The 19,011-nt window shown below is 36.0% G+C and overlaps 3 protein-coding genes across 3 annotated transcripts; 2 read left to right on the top strand and 1 right to left on the bottom strand.

Moving 5' to 3' along the window:
* Window positions 1-2,476: 2,476 nt before the first annotated feature.
* Window positions 2,477-8,983, top strand: HELRODRAFT_149725 (hypothetical protein; the record flags this gene model as incomplete). Its single annotated transcript, XM_009033297.1, has 12 exons — window positions 2,477-2,638; window positions 4,044-4,161; window positions 4,596-4,674; window positions 5,076-5,165; window positions 5,463-5,583; window positions 6,052-6,126; window positions 6,501-6,645; window positions 7,397-7,469; window positions 7,599-7,644; window positions 8,110-8,193; window positions 8,549-8,664; window positions 8,833-8,983. Coding segments are annotated over 12 exons (1,260 nt in total), but the record flags the coding sequence as incomplete, so codon positions are not given.
* Window positions 8,984-12,429: 3,446 nt separating this feature from the next.
* Window positions 12,430-13,531, top strand: HELRODRAFT_70634 (hypothetical protein; the record flags this gene model as incomplete). Its single annotated transcript, XM_009032895.1, has 3 exons — window positions 12,430-12,507; window positions 13,102-13,182; window positions 13,379-13,531. Coding segments are annotated over 3 exons (312 nt in total), but the record flags the coding sequence as incomplete, so codon positions are not given.
* A 2,896-nt stretch (window positions 13,532-16,427) lies between these two features.
* Window positions 16,428-18,899, bottom strand: HELRODRAFT_166358 (hypothetical protein; the record flags this gene model as incomplete). The annotated part of the gene is made up of 1 exon (XM_009033296.1): window positions 16,428-18,899. One exon carries the CDS (start codon window positions 18,897-18,899, stop codon window positions 16,428-16,430), a length of 2,472 nt encoding a protein of 823 aa, XP_009031544.1.
* Window positions 18,900-19,011: the final 112 nt, after the last annotated feature.

Genomic DNA, 19,011 nt, shown 5'->3' with positions numbered 1-19,011 from the left:
GAATGATGATGATAAATTATGACGACAATAGTGATAATAAATATAAATTCATGAAAGCATCTGGTTCCTAGCTCTCACACGCGAGAGAACTTGCTTTTTTTGTAGAAATTGAAATAAATCTTATCGTTATAAAACTGCGTTTGTATTTTGCATATATATTTCTCCTTACAACGAGTATTTATGACGTATTGCATAGTTTTACAAGGCAATTTGACAAAAAAATTTAGAAGTGTCATTTTGCCGTAGGCTTTTGTTTGCTTACATGTATTCTTACATTTGTGTGTGTGAGTGTGTCAAATTAGATACGTACGTTTGGGTACGTATGCGTCTATGAATGTTTGTGTGTACACAAGTATGTGTGTGTGCGTGAATATTTACACGAACAATTGTTGGCGCTCCTTCTAGTGGTCATGCCACATAAGGAATATGCGTACGCGCGCGCGTGTGTGTACACCTGCTTGTCTTCTTTAAAATGTATACGTTACGTACGTCTGTCAGCTGCTTGCATCAGTGCATGTTGTATATATACATGTATACGCTTATGTATATATATATATATATATATGTGTGTGTGTGTGTTTGATTGTTTTGAAAAACAAGTGTTGATTGACACTGTGCGTGTGTGTATGTGTGTGCGTGTGTGTGTGTGTGTATGTTTGTGCGTGTGTGTGTGTGTATATTAGACTGCTATGGGTAGGCACAAAATAATGAACAAACCAGGAATGAGATGACAACGATGATGATGATGATGACAACGATGATGATGATGACGATGATGATGATGACGATGATGATGATGAGAAGGATGGTGATGATGATGACGAGTGGGATGGTGAGACAGAAGAAGAAGATGGAGATGGAGATGACGACAAGAAAAAAGATGCTGGTGACGACAGAAGATGCTGAGCTGCAGATGGAGAGAGAGAGAGAGAGAGAAAGAGAGAAAAAAAAGAGAGATGTTGAGGAGAATCAGAAAGAGGCGTCATTCTTTTTACATCTTTTCTCTCTTTTTATCTCTCCCTTTTTTCTTTCCTTCTCGTTTCTAGTTTTTTATTCCTCCTTCTCTCTTCACTCAATCTTTTTCTCGCCCGTAAATTTTAATGAAATGGTGGCAAGTTAGCGTAACTAATGCGGCGACACCAGCCTCATAAATAAACATCGGGGTTTCATTAATATTCATGACCCAACGTCCACAGCCAGTGACATGGGTGGTGGGCGGGTCTTCAGATATTTGATGTGTGTGATGATGCTCTTTTTACCTCACCTAATGTTCTAATTTATTAAACTTCTCTTTCAGGCTTTGCACTGTAAAAAAATGTTTTCGCTTTGTTAAACTGTGTACAAACCTTTGTATATATATATATATATATATATATATATATATATGTATATATATATATATATATATATATGTATGTATCTATGCATGTATGTATGTATGCATGTATGTATGTATGTATGCATGCATGTATGTATGCATGCATGTTTGTATGTATGTATGCTTACGCACATATATTGCACGCATGTGCCAGAGTGGTCAGTTTGTGGTGTGTGTATTATTCTAGGGTATAACAAATGTCATATGGACAATGTTTGTACGTTTGTGTGTGTATGTGTATACATACATACGTTGTTGTTGCGTTTGTACGCCTGTGTGTGTGTGTGTTGGTTAGTTGTACGTAGTATGTTGTTTTTGTTGATTGACTCTTACTCAGTCTACCAGCTGAACTACTACGCCTATAATTTTGTTGTTGTTTGTTTGTTTATGTTGATACAGTTGGGTGTGTTAATAAGTTTTAAAAATTATCTAACTAATGGGAAGGATGGTTTGGTTTGGTTCACTTTAGTTTCGAGTGGTAGTGTTGTTTTAGCTTCTTTCTCTAGAATTACAAGATGATTCATAAAAATCTAATCGTTTTAAAATATTAATTTGTTGCCCTTGTGAAGTTTCATGGATATCTGATTTTGTTTAAACATTGAAGAACGTTCTAGAAATAGCACAATGTTTCAGGATCATTATAATGACGTCATCGCTATCGTCTTCATTATCGTCATCAAGTTGACGTCATCATCGGAGTCATCATCAGCGTCATCATATCACGTGCTCATTACACATCAACAACAACATCAACAACAACAACAACAATAACAGCAACAACAAATAATAACGACAACCGCAGTTATATATATATTTGATTGAAAAATAATAAAATATGTATATTAAGGAAATTATGAATTTTGACAGCGCGTGTGTAAGTGTGCTTTCATGTGTACGTGTGTGCGTGTGTACTTTCAAACGTTCAAACAGCTTTTTTTATTTGTCACCTAAAATTTTCGTTTCCAACTAATTTCATCTGGCTCTAAAAGTAGATTGGAGAATAGGTTAGCCAGATTAGCCGGATTAATTGCATCGTGATAAATACATTAACAACGACTACATCACAACAACAGCAGCAGCAACAACCACAGCAACAAAATGCTTCCCTGCCTACCTCTTTGGAAAGCCTGCAACCAGCAGGTTGACTTTGTGGACAAGCGCCACTGCAACCTAGCCAGCATTCCAGAAGATGTCCTGCGACTCAACCAGACGCTCGAGGAGTTGCTACTGGATGCCAATCAAATAAGCGAACTACCTAGGGTTAATATGATGATGGTGGTGACGATGATGATGATGATAATGATGATGAAAAAGATGATAATGATGATGGGATGATGTGGATGATGATGATGATAATGATGAAGATGATGATGATAGTGATGATGATGGCGATGTTGATGATGATGCAAAGTTATGTACGTTTAATAAATACGCGAACTGTATGTTGTACAACAATACAGGCAAAAGATTCCTTTTACAGTTCGCCTTAGCACAAAAATGAATGTTAATACAATCGAGGGCACAAAGGATGATACAAATGTTGATACAAATGATGATACTAAATATGATACAAATGTTGATACAAATGATGATACTAAATATGATACAAATGTTGATACAAATGTTGGTACAAATGATGATACTAAATATGATACAAATGTTGATACAAATGTTGGTACAAATGATGATACTAAATATGATACAAATGATGAGACAAATGTTGGTACAAATGGTGATACAAAAGATAAAACAAATGATCAAACACGATTTTATAAGAAGATTGAAAATACAAAAGAAACATAAAATTGTAGATACGAATGATAATACATAATATAATACAATTAACGATAATACAAACAATGATGATACAACTGATGATATAAATAATGATACAACTGATGAGGATACAGCTGAAAGCATTCTTAATCACGTGCCGTTAATACGTGCATGTATCTATTAACTCAAACAACTAGCATGATTTTTGTTGTTGTTACATTTGGACATCACCTCTCTATCTAACTGCTGCTACTTGAAGGTGTTTTCAGCGGCTTGTTATCTCTCTATCTGTTTGTTTGTTTGTTTGTTTGTCTGTCTGTCTGTCAGTCTGACTGACTGCCTGTTTGTTTGTCCAATTGTCTGTCTGTCTGTTTGTGTTCTTGTCCGTCCGTATGCTTCTTTGTAGCTTGCTCACTTTTCCACCTATATTAATTTTTTTATTTTTTTCAAAATAGATTTTCGATGCTAATGATGATGACGACGACGACGATGATAAAGATGATGATTGGTCTGTTCTGTTGTTGATGATGATGACGTGGAATTTGCTGCTGAGGACGATGATGACGACGAGGATGACTGACGATGATGATGACGTCATTCTTAAAAAGTTTTTTATTGATCTAATCTTTCTTATTCCAATTAATCACCATCAGTCAATCTCAACAATCAACGCTATCATCATCATCATTATACGTCATTATTTTTTTCAATTTATTTATTTATTTTTCCTAACCTCAATATCATCACCAACAATAGCTCATCCTTATTTTATTCATCATCACCATCACAGCCATCATCATCACATCGTCGTCGTCATCATCACATTGTCATCGTCATCATTACATCGTCATCGTCATCATCACATCGTCATTATCATCACCATCATCAGGGCTTCTTCAGGCTAATGCAGCTGCGGAAGCTGACACTAAGCGACAACGAGCTGTCCATCTTGCCGTCTGACATTGCCAACTTTTCAAATCTACAAGAGCTGGATGTCAGTAGAAACGGTCAGTCTGTTGTTGTGGTTGAAGTTGGGGTTGATGTTGGTTTTGTTGGTGTTGTTTCTGTTGTTTCGATGTTGTTGTTATTGTTGCTGTTGTTGATGTTTTTGTTGTTGCTGCTGTTGTTATTTTTGTTGGTGTTGTTTTGTTTTTGATTTTGTTGTTTTGTTGTTGCTGCTGATGTTATTGTTGCGATTATTGTAGTTATTGCTGTTGTGCAATAGCTTGCAATCATGCGATAACTAATGATAATTTACATAGCGCTATCTTTTTTACAAACATTCAAATATAAGTTTATACGTACATTCCACGTACAATAAACTGAGAGATCTCTTCGCTTTATTAACAATAAAATTAAAAAAAAAGTTATTATTATTGTTATCATTATAATTATAATTATAATAATAATAATAATTATTGTTATTATTATCATGATTCAGACATTGAAAACATTCCTGACAACATAAAATACTGCAAGAACCTGCAAATAGTTGATCTCAGTAGTAATCCGCTACAGAGGTTAGTAATAGTAGTAGTAGTAGTAGTAGTAGTAGTAGTAGTAGTAGTAGTAGTAGTAGTAGTAGTAGTAGTAGTAATAGTAGTAGTAGTAGTAGTAGTAGTAGTAGTAGTAGTAGTAGTAGTAGTAGTAGTAGTAGTATTAGTATTAGTAGTAGTAGTAGCAGTAGTAGTAGTAGTAGTAGTAGTAGTAGTAGCAGTAGTAGTAGTAGCAATGGTAGTCGAAAGCCAAACAACAGCCACAGCAACAACATAAACATCCATAACTACAAAAAACACTACAATAACATTAACAATAACAACAGCAATAGCAACAACAACAACAACAACAATAATAACAACAATAATAACAACAACAACCATAACTCCAACAACAACAACAACAACAACAATGATGATAATAGATTGCCTGATGGCTTCACGCATTTAAGAAACCTCACGAACTTGGCTCTCAACGACGTCTCGCTAACCAGACTACCAAATGATATCGGATGGTAGTTGTAGTAGTAGTTGCTGTTATTATTATTGCTATTATTGTTGTTTACTGTTATTATTATTATTGTCGTTGTTGTAGTAGTTGTTGTCGTAGTAATTTTTGTTGTTGTTTGCCGCGGTCGTTTATGGTAATAGCCAGTATTAGTGATAACATTAATAACAACATTTCGAATAATAATAAAAATGATAATAGTATCACTACTAATAATAGTAATAATAATAATTAATAATTTTCAATATTATTATATTTATTATTATGCAAATATTATAAATTTTATATTTTCAATTTTATCAAGTCTGTCTAACCTGGAGTTTTTAGAACTGCGGGAAAATTTGATAAAATTTTTGCCACCTTCGATATCATCTCTCACTCGACTGAAACTGCTTGATCTGGGGAGTAATATGATTGAAGAACTGGTTGGTTGGTTGATTGATTGGCTGGTTGGTTGGCTAATTGGTTGGCTGATTGATTGGTTGGCTGGTTGACTAATTGATTGAATGTTAGGTTGGATGGTTGGTTGAATGTTTGGTTTGCTGGTTGGTTGGCTGGTTGGTTGGCTAATTGGTTGGCTGATTGATTGGTTGGTTGAGTAATTGGTTGAATGTTTGGTTAGATGGTTGATTGGTTGATTGATTGACCGACTGATCGGCTGTTTGTCTGGTTAATCAACTAATTGGTTGATTTTCGATTGCTAGGTTGGTTAAATAGTTGGTTTGTTAGTGTATTGATTGCTTAATTGGTCAGTTGACTGATTGATTGAATGATTGATTGTGAGTCGTATGTTGATGTTGTTACATGTGGCACAACTGCAACAACATCATCATCATAATCATCATAATCATCATCGTCATCATCATCATTGTCATCATCATCATTACCAACAGCCCGACTACATAGAATCCTTGCAGAGCCTCGAAGAATTATGGCTAGATTGCAACGACCTTACCGAGCTGCCGAAGGTCAAATATTATAATTACCCCATTTCAAATAAAATGTCAATTTTATAAAATCATCTCACCCTAATAGTAGTAATAATAATAATAATGATAATAAAATAATAATAATAATAATTTCATCAACGCATTATATTGATAGACAACATGATACAAAATTGGCATTAGTGGTTAAATGTTAATAACAACATTACGATAACGGTTGGATGAACGATGGTGATGACGACGACGATGATGTTTCTTTCAATATAGCAATGGCATTTATTATATATGGTCATATTTAGCAATAGCTTCTCAAATTGCTTTTTATGGATATAATTCATGTAAAAATAATAAAATGATTTTGGCTATTTTTTTATATCTCTTTGACCCAATTTCAGGAAATCGGTAACTTGCATAACCTGACCCAATTAGACGCGTCCGAAAATAAGATTGAGGTCTTGCCCTTTGAACTCGGCTACCTCTCCAACTTAACTGACCTCATTCTCTCTCAAAACATGATACGTGCACTGCCTGACTCAATCGGTTGGTGATGATGATGATGATGTTGTTGTTGATGATGATGTTGTTGTTGATGATGATGTTGTTGTTGATGATGATGTTGTTGTTGATGATGATGTTGTTGTTGATGATGATGTTGTTGTTGATGATGATGTTGTTGTTGATGATGATGTTGTTGTTGATGATGATGTTGTTGTTGATGATGATGTTGTTGTTGATGATGATGTTGGTGTTGATGATGATGTTGTTGTTGATGATGATGTTGTTGTTGATGATGATGTTGTTGATGATGATGTTGTTGATGACGATGACGATGATGATGTTGGTGATGGCAATGACAAAAAGTATGGTAATAATGATGATCATAAGAACGATGAAAAATTTGAAAAATGAAATGATGAACCACTAATCTAGAGAGCCATATTCATGACAATAACAACAGCATTACTATGATGATGACAACAAACAACGATGATGACGACGACGATGATGATGAGACTATAGAAAAAACGATACGAAAACCATACCGGCATTGATATTTACAACTTGACGATGTGACGTCGTTGCTGTAGCGATAGTAGCCACAATAATGATGACGGATGAAGTGGGGCGATGTATGCGATCAGACAAGCTCATAAATAATTCAGTAGTAGTTTGCATTTGGCAACTAATTTTTTGCGGTTTTTAACATTTCATTTTGTATTTTTTTGTAGTTTTGTATTTTTTTGTATCTTTTGTATCATTTTGTATGTTTTATATTTTTTTCTTCTTCAAGGAAATCTCAAGAGACTGACTATCCTAAAGTTAGACCAAAACCGCTTGCAACACTTGAATCCAAATATCGGAAGGTTTACAATGTTGTTACTATTGCTTATGCTGCTGCCACTGCTGCTGCTACTACTATTACTACTGCTGCTACTAATGATAAATAATAATTTAATAATAATAAATTTCATTATTATTATTATTTGTTGTAGCTGCGAAAACTTACAGGAGCTTTTGCTAACGGAGAATTTATTAACGGTCAGTCGGGATGATGTTGATGATGACGACGACGATGATGATGATGGTTGTGATGATGGTTATATAATAATAATAATATAAATAATGTCGTTTATGAGCGCCTTATGCATAGCGTCAGAGGCGTCCGTATTAACAAGTGTCAGCACGGCCGCCAAAGGCCTGCTCAAACAGACGCTGCTTCAATCGCTTTTTAAACGTTTCTATTGATGATTGTTGACGGATGATGAGTGGCAAACTGTTCCATAATGATGGTGAGCAATGTGAGAATGGTGATAAAGAAGAAAAGGAAGGAAGATAATGATGATGATTTTGTTTAATTAATGATGATGTCGTTACTATTGATGACGATGATGATGACAACAACAACAACTGCAACAACAACAACAACTGCAACAACAACAGCAACAACAACAACAACAACAACAGCAACAACAACAACAACAGCAACAACAACAACAACAACAGGAATTATGCTCAACAATTGGTCAGCTGAAATCGCTAACAATTTTCAACGCGGATAGAAACCAACTCGTTGATGTTCCAAGAGAAGTCAGAAATAATTTTATTATAATTATTATCATTATTATTATCATTAATATTATTATTGTTGTTGTTATTGTTATTATTGTTATTATTGAAGGCTCTGTTCTTTGTATTTTACTTTGTCCTGATTCGTTTTACTCTCTACCTAACCGTATGTACCTGCTTCAACTTTATGATAAATTTTATCGTCGGCTACTTCGGAAAGAAAAATATCAAGTTTTCATTATTACTATTGTTGTTGTTATAATAATTATTGTTGTTGTTGTTATTTTTATTGTTATCCCTCGCTCACTCGCTCACTCACTAACTCTCTCACTCACTCTTACATCAGTGTAATTGGTAACGAATCAATCCTACACAGATAGGCAACTGCAGCAAGATGGGCGTCCTATCGTTGCGAGACAACTGCATCGGTAGTCTGCCTAGCGAAATCGGAAACATGAAGAAGTTGCATGTTCTTGATGTCTGTGGCAATCGGTACGTGAGTGAATGAGTGAGGGCATGAATAAATGAATGAATGATTGATTGAATGGGATTGATTGAATGAATGATTAAATGAATGATTGAGTGAGTAAGAATAATATAAAAACTCCTCAATCAACAAATCCGCCAATCAATCAAAAACCACTTGAACGACCAAATTAGACTTCAGCACTTGCCTTTCAGCTTGAGTTTGTGCAACTTAAAAGCAGTTTGGTTGTCTGAGAATCAAGTTCAACCACTTTTGAAGTTTCAACAAGATGCAGACGAGAAGACTAAGCAGAAAATTCTTACATGTTTCTTGCTACCACAGCAAGCTTATATAGGAGAAGGTGGTTCGGGAAAAGTTTTCATCATCAACACTATCATCTTCATCATCCTCATCATCATCATCATCATCATCCTCGTCATCATCATCATCATCATCCTCGTCATCATCATCATCACCTTCGTCTTCATCATCACCATCATCACCATCATCACCATCGTCGTCATCATCACCATCATCACCATCGTCATCATCATCATGACAGAATCCTTATTAAAAGAAGGACACAGCAGCATAATGCTAGGTCCGGATTGCTGGGTCCGGGATACGACGGTCAAGTTTGCGAGTGCCGATAGTGATGACGGCCACATCGAGGAGGTTATAGTAGTGATGATGATGATGATAAGGAAGATTATGATAATGATGATGACAATGATGGTTGCGATCATGATGATGATGCTGATGATGTGATGTTTGTTGATTTGGATAAAAATTTTGGTAGTACGTTAAGGGTAATAACAACAAAAGTAAAATCTACAATTACAATAACTGCTATAAAAAACAAAAACTACTACTACTACTACTACTACTACTACTACTACTACTACTACTACTACTACTACTACTACTACTACTACTATTACCACTGCTACAACTACTACAGAGCCACTTCGTCCGCCACAACACACCACACCCAAAAGACCTGAAAGCACGCCACAGTCGATACATTAAGAAAGACTACAACAGCAACAACAGCAACAGTAGTACTAACAACAACAAAAACATCAACACAACAACAACAACAACAACATCTTCAATTCTCACTACAACAACTACATCAACGACGACATCATCTATGCCAACATCAGCACTGACAACAGCAACGCTAGATTACACTACCAATCAGCTCATACAAAGCTACAAGAATGACGTCATCAACAACAACAACAAAAACAACAAAAATGTTAATGACGTAATTGATGAGGATGACGAGAACGATGACGTCTACGCAGACGATGATAATGATAAATCCGCGCTGGTGAATGACGTCAAGAAAAACTCAAACATCGAAAATGATCTCAACACAATCAACAACAACTTTCAACAGTTTCAGCAACAACAATCTTACATACAACAACAGCAGCAGCAACAAGAACTACAACAAGAAACGCAACAATATTTTAGCAGCACAACAACAACATCATCCATCAACAACAACAACAACAACGAAAATGTTGCCGAAGAATGTTGTAGGACTCGTGTTAATGTTTACAGCACCGGTAGTGCAGACGACGAGTTGGACAATTTTCCGCAAAAAGTTGACAACAGCGCTCTAGACTACCCAACAACAATTTGCAACATCAACAACAACAACACAAACAACAACATAAACAACAACAGCAACATAAATGTTCTTTACACCGCTCTACATCTGAAACAAACAGTCGAGGAAGATGATAATGATGACGACGCTGAGGATAATTCTGAAGTGTTTCCGGTTGGTGATGATGATGGTTATAAGAAAAATGGCAATAATAATAATATTTAGTATGATAATACTTTAATTTGGAGTTTTATATTTTTATACTTAAATTTCTACTGTCTTTGGAAATCCTCCTTTGAAGAAAATGTATAGTAATGAGGATGATTTAAAATGTAATTGTCAGATGGATTGAAAATAATTAAAACTTAGTAAGTGAAGATTCTTTGATTAGTTAGTATTATTGTTATTATATTTTTCATGATCTAAAAATAGGCTCCGATTGTGATTCGCCAGCCAATACAGCACGTACTCTCGAGACAGCTGGGTACTTGTGAGTCATTCGAAAGTTGGACAAATGAGAATCAAGATTACATTCAGGTTGCATGTGATTGGTTCGTTTGAATTTTTAGGTTGAATGTGATTGGCTCATTCGAATTTTTGGGTTTGATGTGATTGGCATATTTGAGTTCTCATAAATAATTCACATTTTTAAACTCTGAAAAAAAATTTCAAAACTGAAAATTTAAAATAAATTTTAAAATTAATGAACGTTTGGTGTATTTACAAAGTTTAAATTATTTAGAGCGTTAAACTTTCTAAATCATCATCGTCGTCGTCATCATCATTTGTCGTCGTCGTCATCATCATCATCAGATAAGAAGCGTCATCCAACCAATGACAACTTTGACGATTCAGTCAAATGTAGAACCTCAACTATCAATTTCATCTCTTGTGAATCAACCACAACAACCACAACAACAACCACAACAAACGCTACTACAACAGCGCAGTCTACTTCAACAAAATTCACCCAAACAGCAGCTTCAGCAACAACAACGTCAACACAGCTTGCAACAACAACAACAACAACAACATCGTTATATTCATCAAAATATTTTAACACCATTTTCGGCATCGTATATAAACACATCGCCAATTTCGCAAAAAAATCTGATGCTGCAGAAACAGCAGCAGCAGTTACATCAACAACAGCAGCTCCAACAACAACAAATAAACATTGTAGATGTTTGTAGCAGCACAATCGCCAGCAACAACGACAACTATTGTTGTTACGACAGCTCAACAAACAACCCTTTGTCGGCCGGTCAAATTTTCAGCAACGAAATATACAACACAATGATCGCATCAACAGACAACGACACTAACAACAACGACAACAACAACATCAGCAGCAGCAGCAGCAACAACAACATATCATGCAACATCGCAACCTTAGACCAGTCGTCTACTAACGAAACAATAATCATTCCCGTCATAAACGAACAAGACCTCTTAATAGAAGAACGCATTCTGGAAGTGTGGGTGCATAGAGACCCAGGAGTGCCACTTGGAATGAGCATAGCAGGGGGCGTTGGTTCGAATCCGTCTGGGGTCAGACTAGATGGGGTGTACCTGTCCAGGGTGTGTCCGGGTGGACCGTCAGACATTGCCAAGTTGAAGCCCGGTGATAAGCTCATATCGGTTTGTTTGTGAGGATGGTATCTGGTAGATAATTTTTTTGATTGTGTTTCTGTTTCAAACACCGCTAAACTATTTTTTTATCACGTCATCATCGTCTTTAATCATCATCACCACCATCACATCATTATCATTACCGTCATCATCACCATCAAATCAGCACTATAAAATCACTATCAGGTGAACGGTCAGCAGATAGATAACATGCAACACAACGAGGTGGTCCAACTGTTGAAAGACGCCGGTGATGACGTGTGTCTACTTGTCGCCAGACCGGTTCTGCAGAACAACAATGAGGCCTATCAGGTTTGTCTCTGTATGTATGTATGCATGTATGTATGTATGTATGTATGTATGCATGCATGTATGTATGTATGTATGTATGTATGTATGTATGTATGTATGTGTGTGTGTGTGTGTGTTTCTTGTGCGTGTATGTTAATTAATCCAGAGTTAATAGTTGAGTCACTAATTACCTACCTACCTACTTACTTACCTACCCACCCCTTCCTACCAGACATTAACCGTAAAGTTGACAAGAGACGAAGTTGGGTTGGGATTCACAGTAGCAGGAGGGCGGGGTTCAACTCCATACAAAGCCAATGACCAGGTTGTTAATAATATTTTATGAAGTGTTTTTTGTTTTCTTTTGGTGTGTGTGTGTGAGTGTTTGTCTGTCTCTGTGTGTGTGTGTTTTAGTGTGTGTGTGTATTTGTGTGTTTAAGCGTGTGTGTGTATTTGTGTGTTTGTTTGTACGTGTGTGTGATTCAATGTGTGAAAGTATATATTTTTTCTCCACAAATTTATTTGTGCGTTATGTTCTTAATACTATTGGGCTTCCAGTATAGGTCACAATTTTGGTGATTGAGGTGAAAGTTCACCATAAGTTCAAATTTTTAATTGTGGTCAAGATAGTTTTTTTGGATTGTGTTCATATACCCTTTATTTCAAATATGAAATAAGATTATTGTAGGCAACAGTGGATGTTTCGTGTTGACGAACTTGTAAATTAAATTCGGTTTCAATGTTTTTATCGTTCATTGTGAGTTTTCATACTTTATTTTTCCTACATTTTGTTCATTCATTAATTATTTTTCTTTGTTCTCACGTGAGGGTGAGTTCGAATTTTAAATCTGTACATAATAAAATAGAATCAAATCAAATTAATTACTTCCTCCAACATCGAAACGAATTGAACGATCAGTCAATCTACATCTCTCGCATCAGCAAGGGCGGGGCAGCTGAACAGGAAGGCTCCTTGAGGGTTGGGGACAAATTAGTGTCGGTAGGCCCTGAATGTTCCCTCTCTATGTTGTTGTTGTTGTTGTTGTTGTTGTTGTTGTTGATATCGATGTTCTTGTTGTTGTCGATGATAGTTTTGTATTTGTCTGAGACTAAAAACAACAACAACTCAACATCAACAACAGCACAACAACAACAACAACAACACCCTCAAAAACAACAACAACAAAACATATCAGGTGAACGGTATAGATGTGACCACCGTCCAACATGATGAGGCAGTGACCTTGTTGACCCGAACGACAGGGCCGATCCTCTTGATTGTGACCAGGTCGATTGACCAAGAAGGAATGACTCCTGCCAATTTTGGTCAGTTTACTGTTTTTGTTTAATCATTTTTTTAATAATTAATTTTATGTAATTTTGAATTTTTGTTATGAATCAAACGCAGACCTTGAAAATTTGAACATTCCGGAACGGGAAACGTACATGACTCCAAATCTTGCTCACCCCTCTCCAACGTTATCAACATCTCACGAGTCTTTCAACAACAACAGCAACAACATCATCTTCCAACAACAACAGCAACAGTGTGGCGATCATCACCTGCAACAAATAGACGAATGTCCTGATGGCCCCACTCTCGATGATCCGTCGCAACTTTTCCAGGACGAATTCATCGATTATGACCAGCTCATGCAGTTGGATTATTCTCAGCAACCACCGCAGCAGCAACAACAACTTCTAGATTATACTCAACAGCAACCGCAACAACAACCATTTTTAGATCAACAACAACAACAACAACACTATCTAGCATCATCGGTAACATTCCAGAAAACAACGTTTAACAACATTCACTACAACGCCATTCCAACGACAAACTCTAGTGCTCATTTTGACCCATTCTTCAACCTGTCCTACTGTAATATTGCTCATGCACATCAACAATCACAGCCGCAACAGCCACAACAACCACAACAACAGCAACAGCAACAAATCGAAAACGCTTACCCAAATACCGCCGAGATATGCCAGTGTTGCCAGAATCAGCACCAACAACAAAACATCCCACAAGGCCAACAAACGTTTCAACATCAACAGCAACAACAAATTTATTTTCAACTACCGCAGGTCTTAATCGCTTCAGTTCACGACGATCCACAACAACAACAACAACAATTAACTGATAATCTGTCCGACAACGACCTCATAATCTGTTGCCCTGACTGCACTTGCAACATCAACAACAACAACAACATCAACAACATCGTCCCAACACCTATCATCAACTCGGCTGATGACGGCAGTTACAATAGCGATAACGTTAATAACATCAACAATAATAACGAAAATAATAACAACAATAATCTACTGTAACTGTTAAATTTCACTTTTAGTTTCACTTTCAGTTTCATTTTTACTCAGAAAATGAGATTACATTATGTTATCATCCTAATTTTCAAACTATCCAACCCACTCAAAAATGTTATTTCTGGATTGCTCCTGAGAAATTTTTATTGTACTATTAATAATATAATAATAATAATGATTATTATTATTATTATTTTTACCATTATTATTATTAATATTTTTTAATTTTTTAGCGCTAAATAAATTATTCTTCGGATGATTTTATCAAAAATAAAAATTTCGTTTCATTGTTTTCTCATATTAGAGATTCATGTATTTGTGATACACACACACACACACACACACACACACACACACACACACACACACACACACACACACACACACACACACACACACACACACACACACACACACACACACACACACACACACACACACACACACAGACACACAGACACACACACACACACACATATATATATATATATATATATATATATATATATATATATATATATATATATATATATATATATATATATATATATTGGTAAATTTTATTCAGTATTTGTCATTATTATTCTACAATTAGACTGCATTTGAAGATGTAACTTAATTATTTAAATATTATCATTACATTCTTTGATATTATTGAGATTTTACGAATTTGTGTGTATATATATGTGTGTTGGTGCGTGTATTGGTGTGTTTGCGTGTGTGTGGTGTGTGTGTTTAAGTTTTTCTATTTTTCGGTATTGTTATAATAATTTTGGTCTATATCTTGTCTAAGAGATAAAAAAAATCAACGTGTAAAAGTTATTTCTTCGGCTTAAAATAAATTAATTGTAAATTAGATTGAAAACAAAATAAATAAATAAATTGTACTAAAATAAAATGACAGGTTGAAATTAATTCATTCATTTTGTCATATCATTCTTTAATTTTATCATTCATTCATTCATCTGTTCATTCACTCATTCAATTTTTTTTAATTCCATTTTTAAAGTAAATTTACGATTTATAAATTTTTTATTAAAATAAAAAATCAATTAATCGTAAAATAAAAAAAAGTTAAAAAAAGAGTTTAAAAAAAGTGTTGTTTTTTATACAAAAATAGTAATCATTTGCAATTATTATAGGTAGTATAGTAGAGTTCATTCATCTTTCATTCATTTAGTTATTCAGCCAGTCGATCATTCATTTATTCATCCATTCATTTGTCATTTATTCGTTCATTTATTCATTCATTAATGTACTTCATTATTTAAATTTAAAGAAGTAATTCTCAAGTAGTTGTTTGACGAATGATTAAATGATCTCAAACATTAATCCACATCACGCCAAGCTCGTTAACAACATTTCTTATTCTTTCTCTTCCTTCTTCTCTCTTTCTTTCTTACTTTCTTTCTTTCTTTTCTCTTTCTTTCTTTTCTCTTTCTTTCTTTCTTTTTTTCTTTCTTTCTTTTTTTCTTTCTTTTTTTCTTTCTTTCTTTCTTTTCTCTTTCTTTCTATTTCTTCCTTTCTTTCTTTCTTTCTTTCTTTTTTTCTTTCTTTCTTTCTTTCTCTCTCCCTCTCTTTTTCTATGTTTTTCTCTTTTTTTATTAATTTCTCTCTCTCTCTCTCTCTTTCTCTCTCTCCTACTTTTTTCTATTTTTTATTTTTCGTCGTCTCATTTCTTTCTCTCTCTTTCTCTCTCTCCGTTTTTCTCTTCTCATTTTTTGACATAATTTTTCCTGTATCTGTTAACTCTCTCTCTCTCTCTCTCTCTCTCTCTCTCTCTCTCTCTCTCTCTCATTCTCTTTCGCCAAAAGACAGATACACGGACATAATTAATAAATAAATATTCATAGATCGATAATGAATGATCATCATTGGCATGACGAATGTCATCGTAGGAATGAACGCATTTCGTTAGACGATAGTTGATGGATCTTTTGAAGGGAATGTTAGTTGACTGGTGTTGTCGCTAAAGCTGCAGTTGTTGTTGTTGTTGCTGCTGTTGTCGTCATTGATGTTGCTGCTGTCGTTTGGTTGTTGGTGTAAGGATGCGATTGACTTCAATTGTTGCTGTTGTTGATGTAATTGTTGCTGTTGTTGTTGTTTGTGAGGACGATTCAATAATATCTGTTGTTGCTGCTGTTGTTGTTGTTGGTTGACAGCGCTAATATGCAGTCCGCCATTCATTAGCAAGGGAAATGTACCGTTAAAAAATGTTGTAGTTGATGACGTCATCGCTGTTGACGATGACGTCATCTGATTATTTATTTTAGAGTCGTAATCTGTGTGGTGCTGGCGCGGTAGGGAATGTTGCTGGTTGAAGATGATATGTTGAGAGTGCTGTTGTTGTTGTTGCTGATATTGTTGCTGTTGAAGATGTTGTTGTTGTTGTTGTTGATGTTGTTTCGGGGTTTGTTGTGTTATATCAACAGCCAATGATTTCAAGGTGAACGACGAACTGTTTTTATTGTTCGCGTCATAAAAACGAGTGGTCGCAGATGACGTTGCTGCTGATGCCGCTGCAGGCAACAAAGTTGTTGCAGCAACAGTTGCTGATGTTGTTGTTGTGTATCTAGGCAGACTCCTGATTGACAACGTTGTTGATGTGGCAGATGTGGTTGCTACTGCTACTGCTGCTGTTGTGGTGGCGAAAAGAAAATTTTTTAAGCCAGATCCTGAAAAATTATCAACATTTTCACCGGAAGTTCTGCTTAAATAGCACGTGATTATGCTATTATTGTTATTAGTATTATTGCTGAAATATCTGTTATTATTGTTGATGTTATTATTATTACTATTCACAGTACTATTATCATCGCCATCAAATTTTTTTTTATTACGGACATCATCATCAACACCACCGCCATCATCGTCGGCATCATCATCGTCGTCATCATCTTCATAAATGTCCGGACAGTTTAAAAACTTGTTTTGATTGGTGGTCTTTTTGGTGAACTTGACCTTTGACCTTTTGGATGGGGCGTGGGTCACGTCCAGTGATGACGATGACGACGACGCTGTTGACGATGACATAGATGACTGTATGACGTAATGATTTCTACTGCTACTACTTCCGATGTGATCATCCGGGAAGCAGTTTTCAGCTCTGCCAAAACTTTTGATCACGTCATTCTGCTGGCAGCATTTGGCGGGTGGTGAGGGTATGTGGTAGAATTGGGATGGAGTGATTGTGGGAATAGCAGTGGTGGTAGAAATAGTGATCGTCGTCAGTGGTAGAGCGCTTTGTGGTGGTGATGGGTTTGGAGGGGTGGTTAAGAATTTGTGAAACAGTGAAGTGTCAGGAGTTCTGATAACATAAGCGTTGTTGTTGTTTGATTTGTTTGTGAAATCTTGTTGCTGCTGCTGCTGCTGGTAGCTGTGCTGCTGCTGCATTTGCTGCTGCTGCTGATGACGATGTTGATGATGTTTTCTCGAGTCGATCGTCAAGCGATTCAATTTGGAAGGTGAAATACTGAGAGTTGATTTTATCAGACTGGTAGTTGTTGTTGTGTCGTTGTTGTTGTTGTTGCTGTTATTTTTGTTGCCGCTGCAGTACAACAGCTCTTTATCGTTGTTGCTGCTGTTGGATTTAGTGCTGAAATTTCTTTCAACGTTGTCTAACTTCAAGAGGATTCTTTCTTTTCGCAATCTTTTTTTCTGACGGCAGACGGCACAAAACATGACAAAGTTGCAGCAAAATAACGCCAAGCCGACGGTTAGTGTCGCCAGCAGCGGTACTGCAGCCGCGAGAGTTTTGTTAGTGTTTTGTGGCTGTTGTTGTTCGTTTCTCGAAGTCGAGTTGTTGTTGTTGTTGGCTTTGGTGCTTTGTTTCTGCTGTTTTTTTGTGTTTTGAATGAGTTGTTGTTGTTTGTTGTGTAGTGTTTGCAAGTTGTGGTTGTGGTTGTTGTGAATTTCTTGTAAGTGTTGATGTGGGAAGGACGGGATGTGATTGATGTGACGGAAGTAGTTGTTGTTACGTTGTTGTTGTAGTTGTTGTTGTTGTTGCTGGCGGAGAGATGGATCGTAGGGTGAATGAATCTTGGAAGTGTTACCAAAATGTCGTTGTTGGTGTTGTTGTTGTTTTCGCTGGTGGAAGAACGTAACGTACGGCTCGAATCTTGATTTGTTTCTATAGTCCTCCAACTCATGATAATTTTCATCATCGTCATCGTCGTCGTCATCGTCTTCTTCGTGATCCTCACTTAAATCATCATCATCGTCATCATCCTCATCTTGAACATTATCACTGTTCTCAGGTTTTTTATCTCTATTGTTAACATTGATTTTGTTTTTATTATTGTTGTTGTTGTTGTGGTGGTGGTGGTGGTGGTGGTGGTAGCGGCTTTCGGCGTGCAGTTTCGGTATAAGATCAATCCAGAGGGCCATCTTTGAGGGTCGGAAGTGTCGTCGTATTGTCAACTTCACTGCCATTCAAGTTTAATACAAATATGTGTGCGTGTGTGTGTGTGTGTGTGTGTGTGTGTATGTGTGTGCGTGT

This window comes from Helobdella robusta (genome assembly GCF_000326865.2).
Source record: "Helobdella robusta unplaced genomic scaffold HELROscaffold_9, whole genome shotgun sequence".
NCBI lineage: Eukaryota > Metazoa > Annelida > Clitellata > Rhynchobdellida > Glossiphoniidae > Helobdella > Helobdella robusta.
Note: the sequence above shows the minus strand (reverse complement) of the source record. Positions and strands in the feature narration are given on the sequence as shown.